Below are 16,408 nucleotides of genomic sequence, written 5' to 3'. Positions count from 1 at the left end.
GGCCTGGAATTGTCCAATTTTATCGTTTCTGTCAATTCGACGGGAGGACAAACGTTGTTTATCTTTGTAAAAACGGAAGTATTTTTCTCGATTATCTCCAGTCACTGTGCAGGTAATAGTGAGCGTCTCTCCTCTTACATACACTCCGGTCCATTGATCAAGGACTGCCCTTGGCTTTGCCAGCGGATCTATGGTAAAGAGAAAGTGGACAGAATAGTAATAAATGTATCAGAAGAATACATATTAGGGCCATTGGTAGGACAAAAATCTCCACTGATCTGTCTGAAAGCACCCTGAGTCTCTGAGGATCACAGGCCACCATCTCCTTTTTTAGAGAGAGCTGATTGTTGGGATTTAACCTGCCGTTTACCACACCGCAGGCAGGGGGAACAGCTGACAGGGTGAGTTCACATGGATACCGTAGGTTGCCCGAGGGGTACAACCCACTGATGGCGTCTCTCCGGAAAACAACCCGGTCTCACAGTCCACTGAGCTGCTCCCTGACTAAAGCCACAGGGTTGTTACAGGTAGTATTTATGAAGCACAAGTCCCAGTGTGTTTCTAGCCACCTCCAATAGTGAAATGCACCCTCAGTACTGGCACAGGGGGATGTGTCAGACTAGATTATAGAGCTCTGGTCGAAGACTATCTGTGTCTAGCTCCAATAGTGTCGCATTCAATACTGGCAACGTCTGGAGTGTCAGTCTGGATTAACTTGATAATATATATATGCGTGTCTGTCTGGATTAACCTGGTGAATATACATATATATATATATATATAGCCGAGACAACGCCAAAATTATATGTCCGGTGAATTTGCATGGAGACAATCCAAAAGAAGTTGAACTATTGGTCATACCAAGAAAGAGAGTGAATGACGAGTTGGATGGCTGGAGGTTGGAGAGTGGTCTTCTGGGCATGGTTTCGAGAACCCCAAAGTGCATCATGGAGTTCACCTGACCAACAACTTTTTGTTTTTCATTTAGTGTACCCAATTCATTTTTCCAATTAAGGGGCAATTTAGCGTGACAAATTCACCGACACTGCACATCTTTGGGTTGTGGGGGCGAAACCCACGCAAACATGGGGAGAATGTGCAAACTCCACACGGACAGTGACCCAGAGCCGGTATTAAACCTGGGACCTCGGGGCCATGAGGCAGCAATGCGCCACGGTGCTGCCCTACCAGACCCACAATTTTAATAGATTGTGGTAAGGGAAGCACACGGCCCACTCGACAGGAGCGGTACAGCAGAAATGGAAAAGGAATTTGAAAGCAAAACAATGTTTATTCTATGAACACAAGTTAAGCTTTCTAAAACATAGTGAACATCTTAGCAACCATTAATTCAAATACAACCCGCAAAGAATACAACACTAAGTAATCCATGCTTTCCTTTCAACACCCATACGACTTAAAAAAACTTTTAACAGAAGCACATCATGTTTAAATTCAGTACTGAGAGCTGTTACCACTTTGAAAACCCCAAATAAACATTCATAAGCTTGCAGGGATTCATACGCATCCTGGTGTGATTTCAGTGTCTCCAAAACTAAAATTAAACCAAATCCACCCTGCAGCAAAAGCCTCAAGCGAAAGTAAAAAGCTGACAGACAGGCCATCTCCACCCACTCTCTGACATCACTGCAGTAATAAACATCCATTTCATAAAGGTACTCTCACATGACAGTGGCGTTTAACTAAGCAACATATAGATCTCCATGGGGGCTGTAGGATCGGAATTGGTCATTCGTTGGTACAGAAAATCAATGGCAGCGTCCGCTCCTTTCAAGCAATATTATGTAATCAACTCCGAAATCACAGGACTGTGAATTCATCGGAGCTAGCAAAATATCTCCCAGTGAATGCACCTTTCCCTACTAATATACTCCTCACACCATGCATCAAATTTGACAACCACCCACTACCCATATCAGCTCTCTGAGTCCCCAAATCCACAGCCGATGCTCCATTGGTGAATTCATGCCACATTCTGTCATTTAGAGAATCAATCGTTGAGGAATGAAATGGACACTCATTTAGAAATACTGTCGCTTCTACCGTCCCACCCCGGTGACACGGAGCCACCCCCAAATGAAAGTTAAACTGTTATTGCCCTGAACCGGAGCTGAAATAATCAATACGTAAAGCCCACAGAATAAACATAGAATTTTCTATTCTATGTTATTTACCCGATATTGTCACCTCCACAGCCTCGCTCATTGGGGATATTAGCTGCCTACCACCTACGGAAATTTCATATTGACAGGCATATCGCCCTTCACTTCTTCTGTCAGTGGCCCCGAATCGTCCAGTTTTGTCGTTTCTGTCAATTTGATAGGAGGACAAACGTTGTTGATCTTTGTAAAAATTGAAGTATTTTTCTCGATTATCTCCAGTCACTGTGCAGGTAATAGTGAGAGTCTCTCCTCTTACATATACTCCGGTCGATTGATCAAGTGCTGCCCTTGGCGTTGCCAGCGGATCTATGGTGAAGAGAAAGTGGATATAATAGTTACAAATGAATCAGAAGAACATATTTTAGGGCCTTTGTTATAAAAAAATCTCCATTGATCTGTCTGAAAGCTCCCTGAGTCTCTGAGGATCACAGGCCACCATCTCCTTTTTTAGAGAGAGCTGATTGATGGGATTTAACCTGCCGTTCACCACACCGCAGGCAGGGGGAATGGGTGACAGGGTGAGGTCACATGGATACCGTAGGCTGTCCGTGTGGTAACACCCACTGTTGGCGTCTCTCCGTACCATAAACTGGCCTCACATCCAACTGAGCTGCTCCCTCACTCAAGCTGTTACAGGCGCTATGGTCAGCCTGAGAAAGACGAGCTGGAACCCAAATTCCATATTGACAGGCATATCGCCCTTCACTTCTTCTACCAGTGGCCCGGATTGGTCCAATTTTGACGTTTCTGTCAATTCGACGGGTGGACAAACGTTGTTTATCTTTGTAAAATTTGAAGTATTTTTCTCGATTATCTCCAGTCACTGTGCAGGTAACAGTGAGAGTCTCTCCTCTTACATACACTCCGGTCCATTGATCAAGGACTGCCCTTGGCTTTGCCGGCGGATCTATGGTAAAGAGAAAGTGGATAGATTAGTTCTAAATGTATCAGAAGAATACATATTAGGGCCATTGTTAGGACAAAAACCTCCATTGATCTGTCTCAAAGCACCCTGAGTCTCTGAGGATCACAGCCACAGATCAAAGAGAGAGCTGATTGTTGGGATTTAACCTGCCGATCACCACACCGCAGGCAGGGGGAACAACTGACAGGGAGAGGTCACATGGATACCGTAGGTTGCCCGAGGAGTACAACCCACTGATGGCGTCTCTCCGGAAAACAAACCGGTCTCACAGTCCACTGAGCTGCTCCCTGACTAAATCAACAGTGCTATCAAGCGGAATTTACTAAGCCATAACTTGCTCACTGCCGCTTAGATCCGGTTTACCACGGTTACTCATCTGCTGGCATCATTACAGCCTAGGGTCAAACAAGGAAAGACGAGCTGGAACCCAAACGATAGCTAACACTTTGATTGATATCGAAGGTCGAATATGGCTTCAAGGAGCCTTAGCAAAACTGGAGTCAATGGGAATGAGTTCTGAAACTGTCCTCTGTTTCGAGTCATACAAAGCGCAGTGTATGATGGTTGTGGTTGTTGAAGGTCACTCACATAATTGTCTGGACATCACTGCAGCAGTTCCTCAGGGTAGAGTACTAAGCCCAGAAACGGAACTGGACGAGCCTTACAAACACTGTGGCGACTAGTAATCCTGTGGCAAATAACTCAGAGTTGGACATATATCGCTGTTTCTTCACTGTCCCAGTGTGAAGACCGGGGTATTTCCTCTCTAACGGTGTGTGCAGCACAAGGGACTGTGCTTCAAGAAGGCAACTCACCAACACATTCTGCAGCGATATTAGGGATTTGGAATAGATTGTGGCCCAGCCAGCGAAACCAACATCTGGGAAATAAGAATTTAAAAAGGGGTTGCATGGAGTGGGAGTTAAATGTGCTTTCCTCTGCCTCATGAGAGTGCGATCAAATCTGCTTAAATCGGCTCATTCACGTATTACCTCCGACAGTGCAGCCCTCCCTCATTCTTTCCACGGGTTTGGGGTGGGGGCTAGTGTCGGCGTGGATTATGAAGCTCAAGCCTGAAAGCATATACATCTACCCCGCCCAGTGCAGCCTTCTTCAGTACAGGCATCGAGGTTCGTGTCAGCCTGTGTTATGGATCTCAGTTCCTGAATTATTTACATCTACCTCCAAGAGTGCAGCACCTCCGCAGTAGCGGAAACGGACGGGCTGTAGAAGGAGTTCTGCTCCGGATTATCGACCTCAAACCCTAAATTCTTTATATCTAGCCCCTGACAGTGCAGCACTCTCTAAATACTCACGCAGCGTGGGAGTGACTGCGCCATCATGTGGCAATGATCACAGTCTGCAGTTCAGTTCCAGACCACATCATCTGTGGACTGGATACTTCACACCTCCTCCTGATTGGCTCGTGTGGTCTTCTCTGGCTCATAGTTATAGATCAAGTATCCAGGCCCCAAACGTTCATGGATTCTGTCAGGATTTTATTCAATTAAAATGCTCCCTCTCAGTATCTGACCGAAAATGTTCTTACATTAGATGAAACAGGCTTTGTAATATAACAATGAACTGAAGCAGTTATCTTTAAAAAAACACTGTTTTCAGTCCCTCACCTGCTATTGTCACAATCACAGATTCGCTCACTGCGGATGTTTTCTGATCATGCACACAATAAGAATAACACGCAAAATGTCCTCTATTGCCGATTGCAGCAAATGAGAAAGTTGCAGAGATGTCCTGTGTGGTAATTCCAGCACCGTTAAAATGTTGACCATCTTTGTAAACGGAGAAGGTTTTATCAGAATCACATGTCTGGCCGGTGCAGGTAATGGTGACATTCTCTGTTTCTAAATACACTCCAGTCGGTTGATCAAGTGATATATTTGCCTTTGTCCGGTGAACTGTGTTGACCGGAACAGAAATGACTGTTAAATAGATCATCAGGACTTCATGTACAGTGAGAATGTGATAACTCAGTAACTGCTGAACTGTGCTGGAGGGAAATGTTTGCTCCGGCATCTCATGTTGACCAATCTTACTTTAAGGAGTTTGGTTGCAAAGAAACAGTGAGATATTTGAAATTGCAGAATACATTTCAGTAGCTCAGCTCAGCACGTGATACAGATATTTAAATGTAACTAGATCTGAAAGTAGTAAATAAAATAACAATAAATATAATAAATCAGTGGAATACCCTTTACCAAAGTGAGATGTTTGATCAGAAATATTTTCCTGGAAGTGAAGATTTATTTTGACGTCAATATTTATGTTAAGTACAACTGATTTAAAAATGTAATTTAAAAGTGTGAAAATCTATTTTAATCTGTGCAATTTCAGACAATAGATTCTCTTCGCTGAAATAAGTACATACAATTATTACAGCGGCGAGTGACTCTGTCAAGACTGACAAACTCAAGCGGGGAATTAGGTGAGCTAAAAGTGGGCTTGAAATGTCATTGCCATTGGGTTTATTAAAATCCCAATGCATTTTATACATATGCGAGGAGCAAGAGGGTTCCGACGGAAAGAGTAGTCCCACTCCAGGACAAAGGAGGGAGGGCATCCGTGGAGTCAGAGGAAGTGGTTGATATCCTCAAAGAGTACTTTGCATCGGTATTCACCAAGGACAGGAGCATGACGGATGTTGGGGTTGCGGATGGGTGGCACAGCAGTACAGTGTTTGGGTGGCAAGTTTGCACAGTGGCCGGCACTATTGCTTCACAGCTCCAGGGTCCCAGGTTAGTTTCCCGCTTGGGTCACTGTTCGTGTGGAGTCTGCCCATTCTCCATGTGTCTGCATGGGTTTCCTCCGTGTGCTCTGCATTCTCCCCACAAGCAAAAGATGTGCAGTTTAGAGGGATTAGTCATGATACATTGCCCCTTATTGCCTTAATAGTTAGGACGTGTTCCTGGGTTATCGGGATAAGATCGAGGTGTGGCCTTGAGTATGGTGCTCTTTCCAAAGGCCGGTGCCGACACGATGGGCCGAATGGCCTCCTTGTGCACTGTAAATTATATGATTCTAAGGGTGTGTGAATAATAGAGGACGCGTCAGCATAACGAAGGAGCAAGTGCTGGATATCTATCAATGCACTGTTAGACATGTGCCCTCTGCCGGATGGGATATATTCCAGGGTCATGGGAGTCAAAAGAGGTAAAACCGGGGGATTCCACTGAAAGCTTTGCATTATTTTTGACCACAGGCGAGGTTCCAGAGGACTGGACAATAGCTAAATTCCCTTTGTTTAAGACGGTAAGCAATAATAAACGAGGTAACTATCGCCTGTTGAGCCTGACGTCAATGGCGAGGAAGCTATTGGAGAACTCCCGAGGGACAGGATTTATTCGCATTTGGAACCGAATGGACTTGTTAGTGACAGGCAACATAGTTTTTTTCGGGAGCAGTATTGTCTTATCAACTTCATTTAGTTTTTTTGAGGAGGTGCCAAAATTAATTCATGAGGGATAGGGTGGAGATGTCTACATGGACGTTAGTATGGCGATTCACAATGTCCCTCATGGCAGACTGCTAAAAAATATAAAGTTGCGTGGGAGTCGGGTGTGCTAGCTAGATTGTAAAAGAACTGGCTTGGCAATAGGAGAAAGAGAGTAGTAGTGCAAGGGAGTGTTTGAGAATAGAGTTATGTAACTCGTGGTGTTCCACGTGGATCAGTGCTTGGACTATATTTGTTTTTAATATATGCAAATGATGTGGAATAAAACTTCGGTGCTCTGTTTAGCAAGTTTTCAGGGACCACTACGATATACGGGGTTGCAGATAGTGACGGGGTCTGTCAGAGAATACAGGATAATGATCGATCGGAGAGTTTGGCAGAGAAATGACAGGTGCAGTTCAATCCGGACAAATGCGAGGCGATGCATTTTCGAAAATCAAATTCAGGTGTGAATTATTGAGTAAATGGCAGAGCCCTTCAGAGCATTGACATACACTGAGATCTGGGCGTTCAGGTCCATATTTCTATGAAAAATGCAATGCAGGTGGGCAATGCGGTCAAGAAGGCAGACAGTCTGCTTGCCTTCATCCACCGGGGTATTGAGTACAATTGATGGCAGATCATGTTACAGTTATATAAAACGTTATTTAGGTCACATTTGGAATATTATGTGCAGTTCTGCTCGCGACTATACCAGATGGGCGTGGTTGGTTTGGAGAAAGTGCAAAGAAGGTGTCCTGGGGTATTGCCTGGTCTGGAGGGAGTTATCCCTGAGGAGAGGTTGCATCAACTCGGATTGTTTCCGTTTGAAAGACGGAGGCTGAAGGGTGACCTGATTGAAGTCTACGAATGTAAGAGAGGTATAGACATGGTGAATAGTCAGAATATTTTTCCCAGGGTGGAAGGCTCAATTACAAGGCCGAGAGGCTCAACGTGAGGGGGGAACGTTCAGGGGAATTGTTTTTCACGGAGACGGGGTTGGGCGCCGGGAACACGGTGCCAGTGGAGGTAGTGGTGCCAGGCCGATAGCAACGTTCAAGACATATCTTGCTCGATACATGAACGGTCTGAGAATGGAGGGACGCAGATCGCTTGGGCAATAAGTGCTAAGTGATAATCAGGAATCTGGATTGGCGCAGGCTTGGAGGGCCGAAGGAACTGTTCCTGTGTTGATATGTTATTTGTTTGTTCTAATTACTGCCCTCACGAATGGGCCGTTTAGAATCTGCTGGGGATACTCTGCGAAGCGATGCATTCCATGGTGTGATGTTAATCTAAAAACAAAAGGAAGGCAGCAGTTGGAGCCAGCTATTAGTTAAGGACCACTGACATATTCCGAGTTTGGATTTGTTGCGAAATGGAGGAAAACCGTACTTTGATGGCCTTCCTATGAATCTGCTTTCAGTGTCTATGTTAATAACCTCGTCCCAAACACCAGTCCGCCCTTGGCACCCCGTAAACTCGTTCCCCAGACACGAACTGGATCCTTCTCATTGATATCCGCCTGAGCTGACAGAGACTCTTCACCATCTTGATATCATATTTGACCCTAAGTTGATTTCTGCCCCCATTAATGCATCATTGCTCAGACCAAAAACGTCAATCTCCATGACATCCGCTGACTCCGCCCCTGTCTCAGCCCACCTGTCTTTCCTGCCTCCGCACATGTGTATTTCAACTCTCACCCGGTGGAGAACACATCTGTCACACTGCATCAGAATGAATGTAACAGAATATCCGGTATCCTCAGCCCCAATGCAACCTAAGGCCCATTAATGTCGGAACACCATTCTCTAAGAACAAAATTGTGCTCCTCTAAACGAAAGCCAATGAATTGAAAACTGCCTGCATTAAAGAGGAAAATAATTATATTCCGGAACTCTCCATGTGTCATCCCTATCTGTGTTCTGTTCCCGAGCTCCTGAAACCCGCTGATCTCTCTACACCAATATAATTGTGTGCCTTAGAGCTCACTTAGACTTTCCATTACCCTGTAATGAGCTCCTGCAGCTGCTTTGGGACCCTGAGCTCTGGGGTTCGCCCCCTAAAACTCTCCGCTTGAGTCACTCCCCCTTGAAGACCTCCTTCTCGTCACAGTTTTTGCTAATCTCCAATGCCATCTCCATGCTCGGTGTTCAATGGATATTTGCTCCCTTGTGGCGTTTAGGACGAGTTACTGCAGTACTGCCACTGTATAAATAAAATAATGTTTGGTGAGGCCTTTGGATGGGAATGATATTGGTGGACAATTATCACCTTTGTCATGCACTTGACAGTGAGACTATTTCCCTTCATTTCTGCTCAGATGGCATGTGAGAAAATCTCAGGAGTAGAAGAAGCCCATTTCATGGGCGATTCTAACAAGCAATTACACACGAGGTGAGTGTTTTAGATCTGCTAGAGCATCTGAGTTAGTTGTTAATTTCAGACATGAGGGTTATCGGTTTTGCAGTTTATTAGGTACTCCGAGGATAGGCCTCAATTGGACAGTGGAGCAGTTCGAAGACATGCAATGACACCTTTGAATATGCTGTACATATACTTGGAATTGTAACTGCAAACATAAAATGAATACTCATATTTTACAGAACTTCAGCTGTTGCCAACTTGAAAACGACATGCCTCTCTCGTCATCCTCCCCCGGTGTGTGTGAATGGGTGACGTGTCAACAGAAAATACGGAATTTCCGGTCACATTGACAATCAGGTCCTGCATTATCATTGTCAGTGTTGTAGCACGATGGGTTACAATATTCAGATCAATTACCATGGAAAAAAAGGATTGATTAAACAGGACAAGAATTAGTTGTTCAAGGCAGTTTATGAAATTGGAGAGATATGTCGCCACTTACTTTGTGAAACGCTCATTTCAATCAGGAAAATCACTGAAATTGAGAAAATAAGAATGAATAAAAGGAGCATCAACACCATTCCTAGAATTCTCGAAACAATGCCTGTTCCAATGCAGCGCCAAAGTGCCCGTTTCAGAGGCTTTGTTACTAAACACACATCCCGAATTCCCTGATATCCAGGTATTCCTTTTTGACGGCAGGTAAGCATCTGATTTTATTTTCAGCTTTGCTGTTGACATGTCAGGACGTACATTTCAGTGAAGCAGCTCGCTGTGGAGAAAAAAGTCCCTCTTATGCCGGTTTGTTTCTTGTGCCAATCAGGTTCTATTGAGTATCCTCTGGCTACCCACTATTCTGCACATAAAGATGATTTATCCTTATGCAATCAATAAATATCGATTATGATTTTGAAAACTTGAGTTGAAGCTCATCTGGATGTTCGCTGCTCGGGGGAAGACAAGCCCAGCGGCTCCAACACTGCAGTGCGGATATTGGGGAATAAAAGACACTCGAGTGCCAATGCCTTCAGTCGGAAAGATCGGGATAATTTTTCCCGGGGAAACGGTACCCAAAGATTGGAACTTTCCCCGACAAATTGCAATTGATCCACTGTCAAATACTAATTGTAAATCTCAGTTCAGGAGTTTTTTTTCGAAATTAAATGTATTACCATGTCTTTAGATATAAGAAGTCAAGTAGCTGAGGGGACAGAGTTGCCATAGAGTTTTACAGGATACAGAGAGACCATTCGGTCCAGAGGTTCTGTAGCAGCCGTGTGGCACATATCTATTCTAATTCCATTTTCAGCAATTGGTCCCGTGACTTCTATGTTATGAAGTCTCAAGTGCTCACCTAAATACTTCTTCAATGTTGTGAGGATTCCCACCTCTTCCATCCTTCCAGGCAGTCAGTTTCAGATTCCCACCTTCCTCTGTGTGAATGTGGTATTCCCTCAAATTGCCTCGAAATGACATATTCCTTACGTCATACCCCCTGGATATGTGCCCCTCTACTCGTGGGGAACGTTCCTTCCTGTATACGCTCTCTATGTCGTCAATAATGTTGGGCTGGATCATTCTCTGTAATGTGTCTCTGTCTCTGCCTTTGTCGCAGTCTCTCTGTATGAGTCTGTCTTTGTGTGTTTGTGCCTGTACGTCTCCCAGTGTGAGATTTGGAATTAATAATTAATCGTGGAACACTTCCAATTTTCAGCAACAGGTTCCAACCTTCGAGCACCATTTTCTCGGAGAAACGTTTCCCAGCTTCAGACCTGTCTGTGCGTTTTTGTGCGTGTATGTCTATCTGCGTATCTGTCTCTGCTAGCCTGTGTGATTGTTGTTGTCTCGCTCTCGTTCTGTACATATAGCTCTATGAGTACATAAAAAGCAAGAGGGTAGCCAGGGAAAGGGTTGGCCCATTGAAGTACAGGGGAGGGAAACGATATGTGGAGCCAGAGGAATTGGGCGAGGTATTAAATGAATACTTTGCACCGTAAGAGAAGCAATTTCATTTCATTTCAAGTGGCGGATGTTGAGTCTGGAGAAGGATGAGTAGATAGCCTGGGTCACATTGAGATCCAAAAAAGACGAGGTGTTGGGCGTCTTGAATAATACTAAGTGTCTGATGGGATCTACCCAAGAATTCTGAAGGAGGCAAGAGAGGAAATTGCTGAGCCCTGAACAGAAATCTTTAGATCCTCACTGTCTTCAGGTGATCTCCCGGAGGACTGAATAATAGCCAATGTTGTTCCTTTGTTTGAGAAGGGTAGCACTGAAAATCCAGGGAACTATTCCGTCAGTGGTAGGGAAATTACTGGAGAGAATTCTTCGAGACAGGATCTACTCCCATTTGGAAGCAAGGGGTCGTAATAGCGAGAGGCAGCACGGTTTTGTGAAGGAGATGTCGTGTCTCATTAATTAATAGAGTTTTTCGAGGCGATCACAAAGATAATAGATGCAGGTAGGGCAATGGATGTTGTCTATATGGACTTTAGTAAGGCAGTTGACAAGGTCGCTCATGGCAGGCTGTTACGAAAGGTGAGTCAATCGGGATCAGAGGTGAGCTGGCAAGTTGGATACAGAACTGGCTAGGTCATAGAAGGCAGAGAGTAGCAATGGACGGGTGCCTTTCTGATTGGAGGGCTGTGACTAGTGGTGTTTCGCAGAGATCAGTGCTGGGACCTTTGCTGTTCACAGTAGAAATCAATAATTTGGAGGAAAATGTAACTGCTCTGATTAGTAAGTTTGCGGACGACACAAAGATTTTGGAAATTGCGGATAGCGATGAGGACTGTCAGAGGATACAGCAGGATTTAGATCATTTGGATACTTGGGCGGAGAGAAAGCAGATGGAGTTTAGTCCGGACAGATATGAGGTAATGCATTTTGGAAGGTCGAATACGGGTAAGGAGTTTACAGTGAATGGTAGAACCCTCGAGAGTATTGGCAGTCAGAGAGATCTAGGTGTACAGGTCCACAGGTCACTGAAAGGGGAAACACAGGTGGAAAAGGCAGTCAAGAAGGCATACGGCATGCTTGCCTTCATTAGCTGGGGCATTGAGTATAAAGATTGGCAAGTCATGTTGCAGCTGCGTGGAACCTTGGTTAGGCCACACTTGGAGTGTAGTGTTCAATTCTGGTGGCCACACTACCAGAAGGATGTTGAGGCTTTGGAGAGGATGCAAACGAGATTTACCAGGATTCTGCCTGGTATAGGGGACATTAGCTTTGAGGAGCGGTTGAATAAACTCTGTTTGTTCTCACTGGAACGAAGGAGGTTGAGCGGCGACCTGATAGAGGTCTCCAGGGGCATAGACAGAGTGGATGGTCAGAGACTTTTTCCCAGGATGGAGGGGTCAATTACGAGGGGGCGTAGGTTTAAGGTGCGAGGGTCAAGGTTTAGAGGAGATGTACGAGGCAAGTCTTTTTACACAGAGGGGAGTGGGTGTCTGGAACTCGCTGCCGGAGGAGGTGGTGGAAGCAGGGACGATAGTGACATTTATGTGGCATCTTGCTAAATACATGAATAGGATGGGAATAGAGGGATACGGAGCCAGGAAGTGTAGAAGATTGTAGTTTAGTCGGGCAGCATGGTCGGCACGAGCTTGGAGGGCCGAATGACTGTTCCTGTGCTGTACTTTTCTTTGTTCTTTATACTTTGTTATGAGTCTTTCTGTGTATCTGTCTCTGTTTGCGCTGATGTGCCTTTATATTTCAGTCTTTGTGACAGTCTATGTGCCTCTGTCTTTTTTGTGTGCTCATGGATGTGTCTGTGTGAGTCTGTGTGTTAGTTTCTGTCTTTATGTTTGCCCACCTCCATTTGTCCGTTTGTGTGTAACTTTGTCTCTTTGGCTATCTCGGTGAATGTTTCTATGTGTTACCCTTATCTTTCTCTGCGTCATTTGTCTGTCAGTCTCTGTGTATGGGACAGTCTCTTTCTATATGTCCGTCCCTGTGTGCTTACCTCTGTTAATCACTGCATTTCTGTGTATCTGTCACTTTCTGTGTGCCTGTCCCTGTGTGCTTACCTCTGTTAATCACTGCATTTCTGTGTGTCTGCCACTATCTGTGTGCCTGCCCCTGTGTCCTTACTTCTGTTTGTCTCTCCCTTTCTGTGTGTCTGTCACTATCTGTGAGTCTGTCGCTGTGTGCTTACCACTGTTAATCTCTGCCTTTCTGTGTGTCTGTCACTTTCTGTGTGCCTGTCCCTGTGTGCTTACCTCTGTAAATCTCTGCCTTTCTGTGTGTCTGTCACTATCTGTGTGCCTGTCCCCGTGTGCTTCCCTCTGTTAATCTCTGCCTTTCTGTGTGTCTGTCACTTTCTGTGTGCCTGTCCCTGAGTGCTTCCCTCTGTTAATCTCTGCCTTTCTGTGTGTCTGTCACTTTCTGTGTGCCTGTCTCTGTGTACTTACCTCTGTTTGTCTCTGCCATTCTGTGCGCCTGTCACTGTCTGTGTGTCTGCCTCTGTGTGCTTCCCTCTGTTTGTCTCTGCCTTTCTGTGTGTCTGTCACTATCTGTGTGCCTGCCCCTGTGTGCTTACCTCTGTTAATTTCTGCCTTTCTATGTGTCTGTCACCGTCTGTGTGTCTGTCCCTGTGTGTTTACCTCTGTTTGTCTCTGCCTTTCTGTGTGTCTGTCACTGTCTGTGTGTCTGTCTCTGTGTGCTTACCTCTGTTTGTCTCTGCCTTTCTGTGTGTCTGCCACTATCTGTGTGCCTGTCTCTGTGTGCTTACCTCTGCTTGTCTCTGCCTTTCTGTGTGTCTGTCAATTTCTGTGTGCCTGTCCCTGTGTGCTTCCCTCTGTTAATCTCTGCCTTTCTGTGTGTCTGTCACTTTCTGTGTGCCTGTCTCTGTGTGCTTACCTCTGTTTGTCGCTGCCTTTCTGTGTGTCTGTCACTTTCAGTATGCCTGTCCCTGTGTGCTTACCTCTGTTTGTCTCTGCCATTCTGTGTGTCAGTCACTAACTGTGTGTCTGTCCCTGTGTGGTTCCCTCTGTTAATCTCTGCCTTTCTGTGTGTCTATCACTATCTGTGTGCCTGTCTCTATGTGCTTCCTCTGTTAATCTCTGCCTTTGTGTGTCTGTCACTTTCTGTGTGTCTGTCCCTGTGTGCTGACCTCTGTTAATCTCTGCATTTCTGTGTGTCTGTCACTTTCTGTGTGCCTGTCTCTGTGTGCTTACCTCTGTTAATCTCTGCCTTTCTGTGTGTCTGTCACTAAATGTGTGTCTGTCCCTGTGTGCTTCACTCTATTAATCTCTGCCTTTCTGTGTGCCTGTCACTTTCTGTGTGTCTGTCCCTGTGTACTTACCTCTGTTAATCTCTGCATTTCTGTGTGCCTGCCACTATCTGTGTGCCTGTCCCTGTGTGCTTACTTCTGTTTGTCTCTCACATTCAGTGTGTCTGTCACTATCTGTGTGCCTGTAGCTGTGTGCTTACCTCTGTTAATCTCTGCCTTTCATTGTGTCTGTCACTAACTGTGTGTCTGCTCCTGTGTGCTTACCTCTGTTAATCTCTGCCTTTCTGTGTGCCTGCCACTATCTGTGTGCCTGTCCCTGCGTGCTTACCTCTGTTAATCTCTGCCTTTCTGTGTGCCTGCCACTATCTATGTGCCTGTCCCTGCGTGCTTACCTCTGTTAATCTCTGCCTTTCTGTGTGCCTGCCACTATCTGTGTGCCTGTACCTGTGTGCTTACCTCTGTTAATCTCTGCCTTTCTGTGTGTCTGTCACTAAATGTGTGTCTGTCCCTGTGTGCTTCCCGCTGTTAATCTCTGCCTTTCTGTGTGCCTGTCACTTTCTGTGTGTCTGTCCCTGTGTGCTTACCTCTGTTAATCTCTGAATTTCTGTGTGCCTCCCACTATCTGTGTGCCTGTACCTGTGTGCTTACCTCTGCTAATCTCTGCCTTTCTGTGTGTCTGTCACGAACTGTGTGTCTGTCCCTGTGTGCTTCCCTCTGTTAAACTCTGCCCTTCTGTGTGCCTGTCACTATCTGTGTGCCTGTCCCTGTGTGCTTACGACTGTTTGTCTCTACCTGTCTGTGTGCCTTTCACTTTCTGTGTGCCTGTCCCTGTGTGCTTACCACTGTTAATCTCTGCCTTTCTGTGTATCTGTCACTATCTGTGTCACTGTCCCTGTGTGCTTACCACTGTTTGTCTCTGCCTTTCTGTGTGTCTGTCACTTTCTGTGTGCCTGTCCCTGTGTGCTTCCCTCTGTTAATCTCTGCCTTTCTGTGTGTCTGTCACTTTCTGTGTGCCTGTCTCTGTGTACTTACCTCTGTTTGTCTCTGCCATTCTGTGTGCCTGTCACTGTCTGTGTGTCTGCCTCTGTGTGCTTCCCTCTGTTTGTCTCTGACTTTCTGTGTGTCTGTCACTATCTGTGTGCCTGCCCCTGTGTGCTTACCTCTGTTAATTTCTGCCTTTCTATGTGTCTGTCACTGTCTGTGTGTCTGTCCCTGTGTGTTTACCTCTGTTTGTCTCTGCCTTTCTGTGTGTCTGTCACTGTCTGTGAGTCTGTCTCTGTGTGCTTACCTCTGTTTGTCTCTGCCTTTCTGTGTGTCTGCCACTATCTGTGTGCCTGTCTCTGTGTGCTTACCTCTGCTTGTCTCTGCCTTTCTGTGTGTCTGTCACTTTCTGTGTGCCTGTCCCTGTGTGCTTCCCTCTGTTAATCTCTGCCTTTCTGTGTGTCTGTCACTTTCTGTGTGCCTGTCTCTGTGTGCTTACCTCTGTTTGTCTCTGCCTTTCTGTGTGTCAGTCACGAACTGTGTGTCTGTCCCTGTGTGCTTCACTCTATTAATCTCTGCCTTTCTGTGTGCCTGCCACTTTCTGTGTGTCTGTCCCTGTGTACTTACCTCTGTTAATCTCTGCATTTCTGTGTGCCTGCCACTATCTGTGTGCCTGTCCCTGTGTGCTTACTTCTGTTTGTCTCTCACTTTCAGTGTGTCTGTCACTATCTGTGTGCCTGTAGCTGTGTGCTTACCTCTGTTAATCTCTGCCTTTCGGTGTTTCTGTCACTAACTGTGTGTCTGCTCCTGTGTGCTTACCTCTGTTAATCTCTGCCTTTCTGTGTGCCTGCCACTATCTGTGTGCCTGTCCCTGCGTGCTTACCTCTGTTAATCTCTGCGTTTCTGTGTGCCTGCCACTATCTGTGTGCCTTTCCCTGCGTGCTTACCTCTGTTAATCTCTGCCTTTCTGTGTGCCTGCCACAATCTGTGTGCCTGTACCTGTGTGCTTACCTCTGTTAATCTCTGCCTTTCTGGGTGTCTGTCACTAAATGTGTGTCTGTCCCTGTGTGCTTCCCGCTGTTAATCTCTGCCTTTCTGTGTGCCTGTCACTTTCTGTGTGTCTGTCCCTGTGTGCTTACCTCTGTTAATCTCTGAATTTCTGTGTGCCTCCCACTATCTGTGTGCCTGTACCTGTGTGCTTACCTCTGCTAATCTCTGCCTTTCTGTGTGTCTGTCACTAACTGTGTGTCTGTCCCTGTGTGCTTCCC

The 16,408-nt window shown here is 45.7% G+C and overlaps 1 protein-coding gene across 2 annotated transcripts; it reads right to left on the bottom strand.

The window, feature by feature from the left end:
- Positions 1-101: 101 nt before the first annotated feature.
- Positions 102-9,467, bottom strand: LOC140399776 (uncharacterized). Of its 2 annotated transcripts, none has more exons than XR_011937866.1 (3): positions 9,429-9,467; positions 4,737-5,024; positions 102-188 (listed from the first exon to the last, which is right to left on the bottom strand). XR_011937866.1 is itself a non-coding variant. In XM_072489263.1 (3 exons), exons 1-3 carry the CDS (start codon positions 9,442-9,444, stop codon positions 2,708-2,710), a joined length of 687 nt encoding a protein of 228 aa, XP_072345364.1. In that variant the 5' UTR covers positions 9,445-9,461; the 3' UTR covers positions 2,597-2,707. The 2 variants fall into 2 exon arrangements, 1 of the variants encoding a protein (XP_072345364.1); XM_072489263.1 differs by lacking the exon at positions 102-188 and adding an exon at positions 2,597-3,090 and having other exon boundaries at positions 9,429-9,461.
- Between the last annotated feature and the right edge of the window lie 6,941 nt (positions 9,468-16,408).

Source organism: Scyliorhinus torazame, chromosome 23, assembly GCF_047496885.1.
Source record: "Scyliorhinus torazame isolate Kashiwa2021f chromosome 23, sScyTor2.1, whole genome shotgun sequence".
Classification (NCBI taxonomy): domain Eukaryota; kingdom Metazoa; phylum Chordata; class Chondrichthyes; order Carcharhiniformes; family Scyliorhinidae; genus Scyliorhinus; species Scyliorhinus torazame.
Note: the sequence above shows the minus strand (reverse complement) of the source record. Positions and strands in the feature narration are given on the sequence as shown.

Excerpts from the sequence above, each read along its gene's own strand:
- LOC140399776 (XM_072489263.1), bottom strand. Across the intron at positions 3,091-4,736 it reads TGTGATTGTGACAATAGCAG|ATCCGCCGGCAAAGCCAAGG; the intron begins GTGAGGGACTGA and ends TCTTTACCATAG.